This window comes from Dipodomys ordii, unplaced genomic scaffold, assembly GCF_000151885.1.
Source record: "Dipodomys ordii isolate 6190 unplaced genomic scaffold, Dord_2.0 Scaffold36, whole genome shotgun sequence".
NCBI lineage: Eukaryota > Metazoa > Chordata > Mammalia > Rodentia > Heteromyidae > Dipodomys > Dipodomys ordii.
In genome coordinates, this window is record NW_012267252.1 from 4575678 (window position 1) to 4590612 (window position 14935).

The 14935-nt window shown below is 51.4% G+C and overlaps 3 protein-coding genes across 3 annotated transcripts in view; 2 read left to right on the forward strand and 1 right to left on the reverse strand.

Moving 5' to 3' along the window:
* Nucleotides 1-1036: 1036 nt before the first annotated feature.
* On the reverse strand, nt 1037-2265 carry Mrpl43 (mitochondrial ribosomal protein L43). Its single transcript, XM_013017768.1, has 3 exons — nt 1846-2265; nt 1650-1756; nt 1037-1538 (listed from the first exon to the last, which is right to left on the reverse strand). Exons 1-3 carry the CDS (start codon nt 1974-1976, stop codon nt 1309-1311), a joined length of 468 nt encoding a protein of 155 aa, XP_012873222.1. The 5' UTR covers nt 1977-2265; the 3' UTR covers nt 1037-1308.
* Nucleotides 2266-2288: 23 nt separating this feature from the next.
* On the forward strand, nt 2289-8479 carry LOC105986714 (chromosome unknown open reading frame, human C10orf2). The gene is made up of 5 exons (XM_013017769.1): nt 2289-3874; nt 4040-4280; nt 4479-4586; nt 4838-4979; nt 7756-8479. The coding sequence occupies exons 1-5, from the start codon at nt 2632-2634 to the stop codon at nt 8062-8064; spliced, it is 2043 nt and encodes a 680-aa protein (XP_012873223.1). The 5' UTR covers nt 2289-2631; the 3' UTR covers nt 8065-8479.
* A 2248-nt stretch (nt 8480-10727) lies between these two features.
* Nucleotides 10728-14935, forward strand: part of Lzts2 (leucine zipper, putative tumor suppressor 2) — a 12582-nt gene continuing 8374 nt past the window's right edge. Inside the window, exon 1 of the mRNA XM_013017887.1 lies at nt 10728-10740. The gene's annotated coding sequence lies outside the window, so the exon portion shown is untranslated. The remainder of the gene's footprint in view (nt 10741-14935) is intronic.

Below are 14935 nucleotides of genomic sequence, written 5' to 3' on the forward strand. Positions count from 1 at the left end.
GCATGCCTTGCATGCCAGAGGCCCTGGGTTCGATTCCTCAGCACCACATAAGCAAAAAGAAAAAAAAAAGCCGGAAATGGCGCTGTGGCTCAAATGGTAGAGCGCTAGCCTTGAGCTGAAGAGCTGAGGGACAGTGCCCAGGCCCAGAGTTCAGGCCCCATGACCGGACCCAAAAAAACAAACAAACAAATAGAGGTTTCTCTCTTCCTCACCATCCTCCACCCACTTCTGTATCAATTTTTGTATTTTGAGATGAGGATTTTGCTAGGTTGCCCAGGCTGATTTCAAACTCTTGTATTCAAGTGAGCCTCCTGCTCAGACTCCAGGGTAGTTGTGACTACAGGCATGTACCACCATGCACCCTACAAGATACTTATCAGCCCTCCTGCTTTTTCCTAAGAAAATTTTCAGCACCTCCCACCTCCTGGTCAAAGGGAGACAAAGGGTTCATTTTTGGAAAAGAGGTCTTGGGGTGAGAGTACAGTTGGGACCAGAGAAATCATGTAATCAGACACCAGGTCTAAGAATCAGGCCTGATGATTCCCTTGCTGTTGACATTGACCACATTGAAGAATTCTATGTTCTGCTTATTTTAAGACAATGAAAAGTTGGGGCCTGGTGTTGGTGGTTCATGCTTGTAAACCTAGCTACACAAGGTGGTTATCTGATGTAAAAGCCAGCCTGGGAAGGAAAGTGCATGAGACTCTTATCTCCAGTTAACTACCAGAAAAGTGGAAGGGGCACTGTGGTTCAAAGTGGCAGAGTGCTGCCTTGAGAAAAAAAAGAGCTCCCAGGCAATGTAATGAAGAAAAAAAGAAAGAAAATGGGGCTTATGCTTAAAACACGCACATGCTTTTGACGTGAAGCATGCCTTTGGATAAGTTTAATGATCTTAGTGTACTGCTAATCTGTATGCAAGCTAGAAGGTGCCTTCCCCAATGCTGAGCCACAGCAGAGTTCACTGTATGTAGGTCAACGTTTGTTAGCAACAGGACATCAGAGCAGGACAGTCTTAGGAAGCCAGTCTGAAGACCTCTGTGTTCCAAATATTATTAATTTAGATTTCAAAGAACAGAATCTTGTACATAACTTCTCATCTTGGGTTTTAAGGATATCAACAAGGTTATGTGGGCTTCAAGAATTCACAAGGTCACTGATAAATGGGTAGTTCTTTACCCCAAGCAAGATCTTTGCACTAAGCCCACTGGTGGGTTCCATTTATCTTCCTGATCTCAGAATCGGGGAGTTAGAATCACCTCTATTGGGGTGGTTCTCTCAACAGTCCAGAGGAGTTGGCGCTGGGTAACTTCACTGGGATTGAGCAGTATTCTGAAGCTTCCGGGGGCGCAGCCCGCCGAAGGTCGTCGGTTTGTTGGTGAAGGGGTGCCACTGACCCTGGATGCTAGGGTTGTCTGTGTGGAAGGGCTTGCGGATGCGGATTATGTCCAAACCCGACTGGTTCGCCAACTTCTGCACCAGCGCGGTGATCTCCTCCACCGACTTGCAGTTTAGGCTTTCCTCCCGCACGGACCCATTAACTGTAGCCATAGGGAGGTGGGAGAAAAGAGGTAGGTCCGGTGGGATCAGGTGTCAGCAGTTGGTGGGTTAAGCCCGGATCCCGCCCTCCGGCCCTAGCCCGGCCCACTCACGGTATTCGGCCACTACTCGGGGCACTTGGCACGGCCGTGGGTTCACGTAGATCACGATCCCTGGGTTCCGTCGGGCGAAGTCGGCCACCTCCTGTTCCACGAACTCCCTGAGGGACCCAGGAAGGGTGAGCAGGGTGAAGTCCGGAGCGAGGAATGCCGGGAGTGGCGTCATTCCTCCCAACCCACCTGGGCTCACCTGGCGCCGCGGGACGAGGGTGCGTCGCGGCTGAGGCTGAAGCTGAGGCGCTGCAGCTGCTGCACGTAGCGGCCAAGCCCGTTGTGGAGGACACTGGCCAAGAAACGGCTCGGGGTCCCGCGCGCAGTCATAGTTCCCGACGGGAGCCTCACCGGTAGCGGAGCCGCGGAGAGCGAAGGCGGGACGAATCCGGGACTTCCGGTTCCGGAGACATCCGCGGACGGGAGAGTTTTGCTTCCGAGGTCACAGTTGAGTGGCGCGTGCAGGTGACCCACGTTTCGGGCGGAAAGGGGGAGAGACGCGGGTGGTGGCGCGAGGCGAGGTGTGGAACCCTGGGGCCGCTTGTCGTCGAGCGGAGGGAAGACCCGGGGAGGTGTGACGGGAGTCGGGTTGTGGCTCCCTAACCACGTGGAAGGGCTCGCGGCGAGGAGAGACGACTGAGAATATGCAGATGGCCGCAGAGATGAGGGCAGCCAGGAGGGTCTGTGGAGAGGTGCGAGAGATGAGGAGATGATTCAGAGAAACCGTGGCGTCCAGGGAACTGGAGAGGGTCCTAGACGTGAGGTAGTGGCCGAATCCATTTAGGACCTGGGGAGTCGTTAGAGCGGGACATCGGTGGTGTGGATGGACAGAGACGTGAAGCAGCAATGTAGAGAGATTGAGGCGGACTCAAGTCGGGTGATGACGGGGGAGAGTTGGAGAGGTAATAGCCAGTCAGAGTGAGCGCTCTGAAATGCTAGGGTCTGAACTAATGAAAGCCACCAAAAGCAGGCTTTCGCAGTAGGGATGTGGGTCCTTTTCAGAGGTGCATCCCCCCTTCGGATTTTGCTGTCCTTGCGAGGGGAATGGATGGGTCGAAGGGGTTTGCCCCGCAGCTTGGTCCCAGGTCCTCCTCGCAGACGATACAGGAAGGAGGCTCTCCCAGCCTTGGAGGTGCCAGTGTTACCTCTAACTACAACCGAAATCCGCCAGTATTTGCGCACACATGGGATCCCCTTCCAGGATGGTCACAGCTGTCTTCGGGCACCCAGTCCCTTTGTGGAATCCTCTGAGGTCAAAGATCAGACTAATACTAATGCTTCCTTCAGCCTCTTCATTGATAAAACCACAGGACGTTTTCTCTGCATGACCAGCCTAGCAGAGGGAAGCTGGGAAGATTTCCAGGCCAGCGTGGAAGGAAGAGGGGACAAGGCCAGGGAGGGGATCCTGCTTACTGAAGGCCCAGAAGCTCAGGACAGTGAGGAGATCCAGAGGATCTGGAACAGAGCAGTACCCCTGGGGGAGCTGCCTGACCCAGAGGAGGCTCAGCTGGCTCGTGTGATGTTTGGCCTCACCAAGGTGACAGACGACACACTCAAACGTTTCAGTGTTCGATATTTGAGACCTACTCGAAGCCTGGTCTTCCCTTGGTTCTCCCCTGGGGGTTTAGGATTAAGAGGCTTGAAGCTACTAGGAGCTGAAGGCCAAGGGGATAGAGTACGATATGTGGAGACCACTATTCCCCGGCCTGGTGCCTTCCACAACCTATTTGGATTACCACTGATCAGCCGTCGAGACGTCGAGGTAGTCCTGACAAGTCGTGAACTGGACAGCTTGGCCTTGAGCCAGGCCACAGGGCTTCCTACTCTGGCCCTACCACGAGGAACAGTCTGCCTGCCCCCTGCATTACTCCCTTACCTTGAACAATTCCGACGTATTGTGTTTTGGCTCGGGGATGACCTCCGGTCCTGGGAAGCTGCCAAATTATTTGCTCGAAAACTGAACCCCAAGAGATGCTCCTTGGTGCGACCTGGGAACCAACAACCGCATCCCCTGGAGGCCCTGAACCAAGGCTTAAGTCTTTCTCGAATTCTTCGGACTGCCCTCCCTGCTTGGCACAAGTCTATTGTATCTTTCCGGCAGCTCCGAGAAGAGGTACTGGGAGAACTGTCGAATGTGGACCAAACAGCTGGCATCCGCTGGAGCCGCTTCCCAGACCTCAATCGTCTCTTGAAGGGGCATCGGAAGGGCGAGCTGACAGTCTTCACAGGTGATCCTTTGGGAAATCACTGCTTGGGGTGAAGGGTCAGGGGACCAGGAACAAAAGCATGGGTTTGGGCTTCTGAGAATGTTGAAAAGAAGACTTCCCTGACCTGCCTTGGTTCAAGGATCAGACTTTGCTCCTCACCCAGGGCTGTGTTCTTACCTCCTGCAGGGCCAACAGGCAGTGGAAAAACGACGTTCATCAGTGAGTATGCCCTGGATTTGTGTACCCAGGGGGTCAACACACTGTGGGGGAGCTTTGAGATCAGCAACGTGAGACTAGCCCGAGTCATGCTGACCCAGTTTGCTTTGGGACGCCTGGAAGAGCAACTGGACAAATATGAAGAGTGGGCTGACCGCTTTGAGGACCTGCCCCTCTATTTCATGACTTTCCACGGACAGCAGAACATCAGGTGAGATCCTCAGAGCCTAACCAACATTTAGCACCTTTGATTCCCTACCTAGTGCTGGTGGAACTCCTTCTAGGTCTCCTTTAGTAGGCTTTGAGTTTTCAAATAGATGGATTTCAAAGAATGGGAGTTCTCAAAGAATAGCAACTCACCTGGGGGCCACTTGTAATAATAGACTCTCAATTCATTGCCTCTTCCCAGGTCTGTAATAGACACAATGCAACATGCGGTCTATGTCTATGATGTTTGTCATGTGGTCATCGACAACTTGCAGTTCATGATGGGTCATGAGCAGCTGTCTACAGACAGGTAACAACTTCCTCTTGTCTAACTTGAACATACTTGTCTTATCAGGAAGCTGGCCTCTAGTCACATACACTTTATTTTCAAGGCAGGGGAATGGGAACATGATAGCAGGAATTATGGACAGAGACCTGAGTGTAAGTCTTCAGGTTTAGAGTGAGGTTGGAATAGTTTGTGGGGAAATGTAAGTTGCTCAAGAGTGTGTGCATGTTCTTGTCCTACCTGTCCAATAACCTCTTTTCATTGTTTGGGGATAGGATTGCAGCTCAAGACTACATTGTGGGGGCCTTTCGGAAATTTGCAACAGACAACAGCTGCCATGTAACGCTGGTCATTCACCCCCGGAAGGAAGATGATGACAAGGAACTACAGACAGCATCCATTTTTGGCTCAGCCAAAGTGAGTGGCTTTAAAGAGTCAGGCTGGAGAATAGAGGGGGCGGGCAGGTGTGACTGGGGACATTTCTCAGTCAATCTTTTTTTTCCCACCTGACCGTAGGTCCTGAACTCTGGGCCTGAGCACTGTCCCTCAGCTCTTCAGCTCAAGGCTAGTACTCTACCACTTGAGCCACAATGCCACTTTTTCTGCTTATGTGGTGCTGAGGAACCGAACCCAGGGGTTCATGCATACAAGGCAAGCACTCTGCCACTGAGCCACCTTCCCAGCCCCTTCTCAGTCAATCTTAAACCATCTTGACTGTCTTGAACAGGCAGGAGGCAGTGCCACTAGAGCTATGACATGAGGAATACGTGTGCCCAAAACACAAAGGTTGTTAATAGTTGGTTCTTTACCCTTCAGGATTTATGTCTTCTAGGAGAGGAACAGTGATTGCAAGTCGTTATGATGAGCCAAGAGTAGACAGCACAGGTATTTGGGGAGCAAAGAATAAACAGGTCTGAGTTAGTTTGGAACATCTGGGGAGACTTCGCAGAGGAAGTGTCAACAAAGATTACACTGAGGCCTGGAGTAGGTGTTAGCTAAATAAATAGGAGGGATTTTTAAGCTAAAGGACCAGCCCAAGCCTGAAATTTCCAATGGCACACTGGGTGCCTATTACATGCCAGGTCTGGGCTGGGCAAAGAAATTCAGGTTGAGGAGCACAAACTGTGTCATAATTAAATGGACACGAAGCTAAGAAAGAATAATGTAGAAGTGGAAAAATGGTAGTACTTTAAGACCATCAAGAATGGTCCCTAACCGGGTGCCGGTGGCTCATGCCTGTAACTCTAGCTTCTCAGGAGTCTGAGATCTGAGGATCTCGGTTCAAAGCCAGCCTGGAGAGGAAAGTCCAAGAGACTCTATCTCCAATAAACCACCAAAAAACTGGAAGTGGCACTGTGGCTCAAGTAGTAGAGTGCTCGCCTTGAGCTGAAGAGCTGAGGGGCAGCGCCCAGGCCCAGAGTTCAAGCCCCACAACCAAGAAAAAAAAAAAAAGAAAAGAAAAACAAATTAGATATGGTGGCATATGCCTGTCATCCTGTCTACTCATGATATGGTAGGTAGGAAGATCTCAGTCTAAGGCTGGCCTCAAGCAAAAGCAGAAACCCTATCTAGAAAATAAAACAGAAGCAAAAAAGGCTAGAGGTATGGCTTAAGTCGTAGAACACTTACCTAGCAAACGCTGTCCCTAAGTTCAAATTTCTATTGTCCCCAACCCGCCTTCCCCCTCCAAAAAAAGAAGGCCTTTCTAAAGCCAGTCATTGTGGCCCATACTTACAATCCCAGCTAAGCTACTTTGGAAATGGAAACAGGAGGGTCTAGAGTTTGCAGCCAACCTGGGCAAAGTTAGCAAAAATATGGTAAAAATGAAAGGGAAGCAGGTACAGTGGCTCATGCCTATAGTCGTAGTTCCTCAGGAGATTTGAGGTTAGAAACCAGCTTGGACAAAAGTTCACAAGACCTCATGTCAACCAATGAAAGTCAGATGTGGCCTCACATACTTAACATCCCAGTTATATAGGAAACAATCTAGGGTCCAGGGACTCATGTCTGTAATCCTAGCTACTCAGGAGGCTGAGATCTGAAGATTATGGTTGGAAGCCAATGATTAGAAAAGTTTGTAAGAGGGGCTGGGAAGGTGGCTCAGTGGTAGAGCACTTTACTTGCATGCTTGAGGCCCTGGGTTCGATTCCTCAGCACCACATAAGAAAAAAGCCGGAAGTGGCGCTGTGGCTCAAGTGGTAGAAGAGTGTAGCCTTGAGCTGAAGAGCTGAGGGACAGTGCCCAGGCCCAGAGTTCAGGCCCCACGACCGGACCCAAAAAAAAAAGAAAGAAAAGTTTGTGAGACTCTTACCTCCAAGTAACAAGCGGAGCCAGAATAGAGAGGTAGGTTGGTGGCTTGAGTGGTAGGGTACCATTCAGCCTTCAGCAAAAAAGGCAAGTGAGAGCATGAGGCCCTAAGTTCAAGCCCCAGTACTGGCATACAACAAAATACCAAGTTACGTAGGAAGCATAAATAGGAGAATCACAATAAGAAAAAACAATTTCAAAATAGCAAACCCATAGGGCTAAGGATGTGGCTAAGGATGTGATGAGATTTTTGTCTAACAAGTCAAGGCCCTGGATTTAATCCCTAATACAACAAAAAAGGAAAAAACAACTGAAAACAAAAGACCTGGGTTGGGAAGGTGGCTCAGTGGTAGAGCGCTTGCCTTGCATGCATGAGGCTCTGGGTTCGATTCCTTAGCACCACATAAGCAAAAAGAAAAAAGCTGGAAGTGGCGCTGTGGCTTCAGTTGTAGAGCGCTAGCCTTGAGCTGAAGAGCTGAGGGACAGCACCCAGGCCCAGAGTTCAGGCCCCACGACCAGACCCAAAAAAACCCAAAAAACAAAAGACCTCTCTTATGAAGTGTGACATTTAGATAGGCCTGTAAAGCACCTATGTTGAGTGTGGTAGCCCAGTATAGAGAAGAGATGTTGCAAGTAAAGAGCAATATAGACAAAGTCTGAAGCAGTAGCAGACTTATTGTCATGGAACTGGGAGATGAGTGGCCCTAAGAGGTTGGTGGCAGGGTAGTGCTTTCCCTCTCCCTGTTCTTGCCAGTGACGGGGTAGTGCTTTCCCTCCCCCTGTTTTTGCCACTCCCCTATGTACTCACAGCCTTCCTTTCTACGGCTTTGATCATATTGCTTCTTCCTTTTCTTCTTCCTTCTGTCCCCTTCCCCTTATCCCTTAGGCAAGCCAAGAAGCTGACAACGTTCTGATTCTGCAGGACAGGAAGCTGGTAACTGGGCCGGGTAAACGGTATCTGCAGGTATCCAAGAACCGTTTTGATGGAGATGTAGGTGTCTTCTCACTTGAATTCAACAAGAGCTCACTTACCTTCTCCGTCCCACCAAAGAGCAAGGCACGACTGAAGAAGATCAAGGATGATAATGGACTTGTGGCCAAAAAGCCCTCTTCTGGAAAAAAAGGTTCTGGGTCCCAGAACTCTGAAACTGGTTCAGTCCAGGACCCAAACTCCCACCAGCCAGATAGCTCTTAAGTTTTCAAGTTAGTGCAGAACTGCTCACTGAAATGAGCCTGATGGGACAGGCTAGGGCACAGACTTTTTGGCCCTTTACTAGAGCTCCTTTTTCATGTAGTTCTCAACTGTGGGTCCTTCTCAGTCTAGTGGAGTTCTGTAATGAGAAAATTCAATTTAGCAGCTATTTGAGGACCTACTGTGTGCCTAGCTTTGTTTGAAGTTTGGTATATCAGCACTGCAAAGACAGGTAAGGTCTGTTTCCACAGAACCCAGATCATGGTAGAAGAGACAAGTCAAAGAACAAATATAGTTTTAGTAATAAAGCCTATAAAGAAAAGTGTCAGAAGCCGGACATTGATAGCTTATGCCTGTAATCCTAGCTATTTATGTGGCTAAGATCTGAGTTCACAGCCAGCCTGGGCAGGAAAGTCCAAGAGACTCTTATCTCCAATTAAACACCAAACAATCCAGAATTGAAGGTGTGGCTTAAATAGTAGAGCACTAGCCCAGGGACAGCTTATAGGCTCTGAGTTCAAGCCCCAGGACATACACCAAAAAAGACAAGTGTTGAGTGTTGGTTATCTCATGCTACTCTGGAGGCTAAGATCAGAACAAGTTGAGTGGTAGAGTGCCAGCCATGAGTAAGCAAGAACACAAAGCACTGAGTTAAGCCCTAGAACAGGCCAAAAGTAAAACTGTAATAAGAGTGCTTACAGGCTTGTTTATATAGTCTGAAAAGGTGCTTCGGAACAGAGGGCATGTGACATGTAGGAACAAGCATGTAAGCATCTGGGGAAAGGGATCCAGGCAGAGAGCAAAGTACAGAGCCCTGAGATGGCAGGGAGCAAGGCACACTTGAAATTCCTGAACTTGGAGTTTAAATAGGGGACTTCTTGTTGAAATTCCAGGCTTTAGGCTTTTGGAGCTAAAGGGTAACATGGTGGGTGCCAAGTCTTTTCTGCTCTCCACTTTTGTAGAGCCTGCTGGCATTGGTGCTTAGCCGTGTAATACTGCTGGCCGTAGAGCCATGGAAAAGCCCAAAGGTGCCTGCCACTTGGACAGTGGTTCCATATATGCTGTCTCAAACAGCTGGAGTTGACTTTTTATAAATACAGCCATTTCTAATTTTAGTTAAAAAAAAAAAATTGCTTTGTGTGTGTGTGTTCTTTCTTATGTGTCCACCAGGTGTCTCCCCAGTCTGTAACTGGATTTCCACACCGAATTGGGAGTGGATGGGTCCCTCCCCCACTTCCAGGCCTTTGAGCCTTGAGGTATAATTTCACATCCTACCTTCCTTTCATATCTTTCCTTGCCTAGGAGAGAAGGGGGTGTGTGCTAACTGTATGTTTTTTTCTTTATACAGGGGCTGGCCTTAAACTCTAGATCCTTCTGCCTCTTCTTCCTAAATGCTACTACATGTATACCATAATGCCCTGCAAGACTCAACTTATTCTTATCTGTACTCCCATCCATTTCCCTCTAGTACCCTCTTCCACGGTTCTTTTTAATATACACCAGAACTCCTGGGGAATTGTTAAGAAAATTAATAAACCAAGCTGGTGCACATGGTTGTAGGATGAAGAGTCTGAAGCCAGCCCAGACTACTGCAAGACTTGTTTCAAAAATGAGGGGGTAAGCCGAGCCCTGGTGGCTCACGCCTGTAATCCTAGCTACTCAGGAGGCTGAGATCTGAGGTTCGCGGTTCAAAGCCAGCCCGGGCAGGAGAGACCATAAGACTCCTATCTCCAATAAACCACCAGAAAACCGGAAGTGGTGCTGTAGCGCAAGTGGTAGAGCGCTCGCCTTGAGCTGAAGAGCTGAGGGACAGCGCCCAGGCCCAGAGTTCAAGCCCCAGGATGAACAAAAAAAAGAGGGGGTGGGGAGGGCCAGAGATGTGGCTCAAATGATAGAGGATCTGCCTAGCAAGTATGAGGTCCTGACTTTGAACCCCAGTACCATCAGTAAAAAAGAAAAATACAGAGCCCAACTCCATTTCTGATCCTCTCCTGTCCTGCATATACTTCTAGTTCCAGAATTTGAGGAAGGATCTAGGAGTCTTCATTTTATTTCATTTTTTTTTATTTTATTTTTGGGTCCAGTCGTGGGGCCTGAACTCTGGGCCTGGGCGCTGTCCCTCAGCTCTTCAGCTCAAGGCTAGCATGCTACCACTTGAGCCATAGCACCACTTACGGCTTTTTTCTTTCTGCTTATATGGTGCTGAGGAATTGAACCCAGGGCCTCATGCATGCAAGGCAAGTGCTCTACCACTGAGCCACCTTCCCAGCCCGCTAAGTCTTCATTTTAATAAACGCTAGGAAGTGAAAAAAGATGACCTGCAGGGCTGGGAATGTGGCTTAGTAGTAGAGTGCTTGCCTAGCATGCATGAAGCACTGGGTTCAATTCCTCAGTATCATATACACAAGCTGGAAGTGGTGCTGTGGCTCAGGTGGCAGAGTGTTAGCCTTGAGCAAAAGAGCTCAGAGACAGTGCCCACAACCAGAGTTCAAGTCCTAGGACTGGCCAAAAAAAAAAGAAAAGACCTGCAGAGCATGTCAATTATTTTCAAATGATGACTTTGATTTCTTGTGATATTTTAGTCCCAACTTCAACATAAATGGAGAAGAGACTAGTGCTTGAAGAATCCTTTTGTTCTGGTAAAGATGAACATTTACTGCTCTCTGGAAAGGTGGAAAGGTCTGGAGTCTTTTGAAAAGTATAGCCACACATATCTTCTTAGACCTTGTAGCCAAGCTGCTGCAAAGCTGTTCTTGGGTAAGAACCTGGGGTGGGGGTAGTTCCTCCAGGGCCTGCTTTCTTGGGGGTCTCTCCCAGACTGGCTGGAGCCAGGCCTGTCTAATTCCCACAGTAATCATTGCCAGCCGTTGGCTGTTTCTAGGCCTCATCCAGCATCTGTAATGTGGAAGTCAGCCATTCCTTCCAGATGCACACCACCAGAGTAGTCTTACCTTTAAGAACATGAATTTCACATTCCTCTTAGAATGATGTGTTTTCAGAAAGCCTGTTAGGAGTTTCCAGTAGGGAGACCTGATGGGGTTCTAAATCAGAGAGAGAACCAGTCTTGCTTCTCCTTCCTGGTAGACCCTCCCCCACCTCCAATGGCATGCTTCAGAATGGTGAGGAGAAGCTAACAGCCCTGTTCCCTGCTCACTACACAAATACATTCCACTCCATACCTGCTTTAAACTCCCAGCATTAAGATTAGTCCAAAGTGTGTTCAGGAATCCCAAGAACTTAGAAGGTAGACTGGAGGAAATCCCTAGATTCTGCATAAGGACCCTGGGAGCCACTGTTGATGTACCCAGCTAATGGTTTGAAACAAGAGTATAGGATTGATAATTGTGTACAAATGATTAAGAACCTACAATCCCTAAGAATCATTAACTCCCATTTTCTGCATGGAACACAGGAAATTTTTCTTTTCTCCATTTTCCCCAACTTTAACCCTGTTATAATAAAATCCTTGGTTTAAAAAAAAAAATCTTGAGAGCTCAGGAAGGGCCTGGCCAAGCAGGGTAGGATTGCATCTGCAAGCCTGTCCTCAAGGCTGACAATGCATGTGTCATACATTGTTGTAAGGGGCAGCTTTGGTCCTCCAGAAGCTTCCTGTACATCGGATGGATTTGAGAAGACACTAAACTCACCAGTCTCCTGCAGCCCAAGGACTCAGGCTGCAAATATGGCCCACATACCTGACTTGGGCCTTCCCAAGGCTGCCTGAAGTGCCAGAGGGAGGGTGAGCCCTTGGTACCTCCTTGAAGTACAAACCAACTTCCTGTTTGTGCTTGTGGGTGGGACTTTTATGAGTCTAAAGAAGCCTAGCCATGCCCTGTGGGGGGCCAGGACTAGCAGCCAGCTCACGTGGGTGGTATACACCTACATAAGAAGGGGGGGGTCCTGGTTCTGCTTGGGCAAACTGAAGCCCAAATCTTCTTTGGGAGTTGTGGGGGTGGGGAGGGGGACTGTTTTGGTGAAATTAGAGCCCTAATTGTCTGCTCCTAGGGGTTTTCCCTGTCTTTCTTGGAGGAGAACCGGATTGGTCTCCTCGCTGCGGAGAAAAGGGTGGCGGAGTCGAGTCCTAGAGCTGCTCAGGGGAGCTGGTAGCTTAGCTTTCGGCCACGTGCCGCGCGCCCCTTCCCCTAGTCGAAAGGCAAGTCCGATGAGCTGTGAAGTCAAAGGGCAGCCTCGGTGTCGAGCTACTTTGGAGCTGGGTACTCAGCCGGCTCGGCAGCGGGAGTGTTGGGCGCAGACCACTCCCCTCCCCGGGCTGGGGGCGCGGTCTCGGCTGCCCCGCCCCGCTGCACCGAGTCGGGCCGGGCTGGCTCTGGGAGTCGGGAGCCGGGAAGCGCCGGGGCGCCCGAGTTTTCGCGGAGAGAAAGTGAGCGCGCTGGAGCGGGACCCTGGCCGGGGCGCGGCGGCATTGGGTGAGTGTGTGAGTGGGGGGCCCGACGGGAGTGCAGAAACTTGCCTTTCGGAAATCCCCGTTCCGGGCCAACTTTTCGTGTCTGGAGAAGCTGGGGGTTGGAGTGAGGAGGGAGTCCCCACTTGGTGGAGCGCAGCGGGGAGGCTGAACAGCCCAGGGACCGGAGAAACTTGTACGGCTAGACCGCCATGCACGCGTGCACTGTGCCCTCGCACGCCTTTGGGACCCACGTGCTCTAGAAAAAGACGCGCCTCGTGAGGGACCCCCACCTTCCCAGCTGCAGGGTCCCCGGCCGCGCAGCCCCCGGCGGGCTGGGCTCCAGGAGGCCACCCCGTGACTGCCGGCCGGGGCGGGCCGGGTGGGACGCGTCTCCGGTTCCTACTTCCCGGCTGCCTGCTTGCAGGTGAAGACCGAGAGGTAAACAGAGGCGCAGGGCACGTGATTGGTCTGCAGTTTGGTGAACAGTGGGATCCCAATCCCATCACAGGTCAGGGAACCCCTTTCCCAGGCCAGGACGAATGTGCTTGGTCCGGTGCAGGGCTGTATTCCATTTTAAGCCTGAAGCAGTGTTAAAACTCTCCCTGGAATGGGAACACTACGCCCCCTGGAGCCGGAGTGGCTAGAGAGGCCCAGAGACTGTTGGGCTGGGGTGAGGCTTCTTGTGCTCCTTGTCTTCCAGCTCCGAAGCCCTCTTACCTGAAGGTATTTGGAGGGAGGCCTCTGATAGTAGACAGCTGCCCCTATCCCTCGCCCCCAGCGTAGGGAGCAGCTGCCTATGAATCCCCTTCCTGCCACCAGCCACCTCCATCCCTGGCAGGACCAGGAGCTCCTCCTCCCAGTGTAGCACCAGGAACCCACCAATGTAAGAGGGGCCCTCTCCCCTCCCCAAAGGGAATACATAAGAGTAAATACTCCCCAGTAACCGAGGGGGTCAAGGAAGATTACCGCCCCCCCCATGAGGGAGCTGTAGCCCAGCTTCTCTTCTAGTCTCACCCCGCCCCCATTCCTGTCCCCTCCCCCTCCCCATGCTGAGCCCAGCTGCTGCTGGAGCTTCTGGGCAGGCTGCCAGAAAGGGGAGGAGGCTTTTGGTGCCCTAGGAGGCAGAGATCAGGGCAAGGCCAGAGATGGGGGTCTCCACTGGGAAGAGAGATTCTGTCTGCCCTTGTGAGGCTGAGGGTCTGGAATTGAGCCTGAGTGTGGCTGGGCTATGTTTCCCTTTCCAGGGAAAAAGAAAGAAAAACAACCCTTTCCATAGAGCTAAAAATAGAGCTGAGAGCCGGCCAGGCTGTGGCCTGGAAGGGGGGGGAATGCTCCTTCCTGGGGCTGAGCCCAGCTCTGGCAGGCCTTGAGCCTCAGGGGGAGGCTACTGGGGAGGGAGGCTGGCCTTGCCCAGGGGTACAGGCATTAGCTGACCTGACCAGGTCATTGAAAATCTCTCAGGGAAAATGTGATAATTTGTGAAATGTGTGTGTGTGTGAGTGTGTGTGTGTGTGTGTGGTTACCTATGAGGCAGTGTTTGAAAAGAGGGCTGAGACTTGCCTATTTAAAATGGTTTTTAAAGACCTAACAGTTGTGAAAGAGGGCACCACAGGCGTGCACCAGCGAGTGACTGTGAGATTTGGCCTAGGAGATTATGGAATGAAGGAACTTGGAATCACGTGATGGATGAGACTGATTGTGGCTGCCTTGAGACAGAATGTGGGAAAGGTCGAGTGGGTGTTAAGATTGTGCTGTTTTCGAGAGGGTTGGAATATTTGTGATTCTGGGAAAGACAATGGGATGCTGTCTGCTGTGTAGGTTTGGACCACTCACCCGAGATTGTTGGGGTGATGCTCCTCTCTGAGCACTGACCTCTCTTCTAGCAGATGACTGGGAGGTCAGGCTGGGGAGATCTGAGGCGATCCAAGGACAGGCCTGGGCTTGCGGGCTGAGGGCACCCGGCTCGGAGAGGGATGAGGGTGCCCGGAGTGGTAAAGGGGGTGTGTGGGGGGGAGCTGATGTGTGGTTCCCGGGACCGCCAGGTGGCGCCGCCTGAGCAAACCTAGAGTGCTGCCTCCAAGCCTGGGGGTGGGGCAGGCAGCTACAGCTCCTCGGCCCCGACTTGTGCGGGGTTGCGGGGCGTCGGTAGCGGAGCGGGGGGAACCGACCCTCGGCCGGTCGCCTCTCTGGACTCGGAGGCTGGAGTGGGTCTGGCCGGGGAGGCTTCGTTTAAAGAAGGGGAGGGGAGGAGCGAGCGCCGCCGCGCCTCGGCCTTTTGTGTTTCAACAATGACCAGCCGCTGCTGGCCCCTGGGCCCCAGCTCGGGCAGAGGGTGACCCGCCCTCGGAGTCCCGATCCGATCCGAGCACCCCGATACATGAGCACCGGGCCTGGCAGGGAAGGGGCCCCGGGCGCCGCCGTGCCAGCCCCCTGCGTGCGCCCCGGCCGACACGCGTGACGTGGGGTGCT

Bases quoted from the DNA above. Each gene is read 5' to 3' on its own strand.
- Mrpl43 (XM_013017768.1), bottom strand. From the start codon at position 1,976: ATGACTGCGCGCGGGACCCCGAGCCGTTTCTTGGCCAGTGTCCTCCAC. The intron at 1,757-1,845 runs GTGAGCCCAGGT...TGGGTCCCTCAG, and splicing joins CCCTCGTCCCGCGGCGCCAG to GGAGTTCGTGGAACAGGAGG. The intron at 1,539-1,649 runs GTGAGTGGGCCG...CTATGGCTACAG, and splicing joins CCGAGTAGTGGCCGAATACC to TTAATGGGTCCGTGCGGGAG.
- LOC105986714 (XM_013017769.1), top strand. From the start codon at position 2,632: ATGTGGGTCCTTTTCAGAGGTGCATCCCCCCTTCGGATTTTGCTGTCC. The intron at 3,875-4,039 runs GTGATCCTTTGG...TACCTCCTGCAG, and splicing joins CGAGCTGACAGTCTTCACAG to GGCCAACAGGCAGTGGAAAA. The intron at 4,980-7,755 runs GTGAGTGGCTTT...CTTATCCCTTAG, and splicing joins CCATTTTTGGCTCAGCCAAA to GCAAGCCAAGAAGCTGACAA.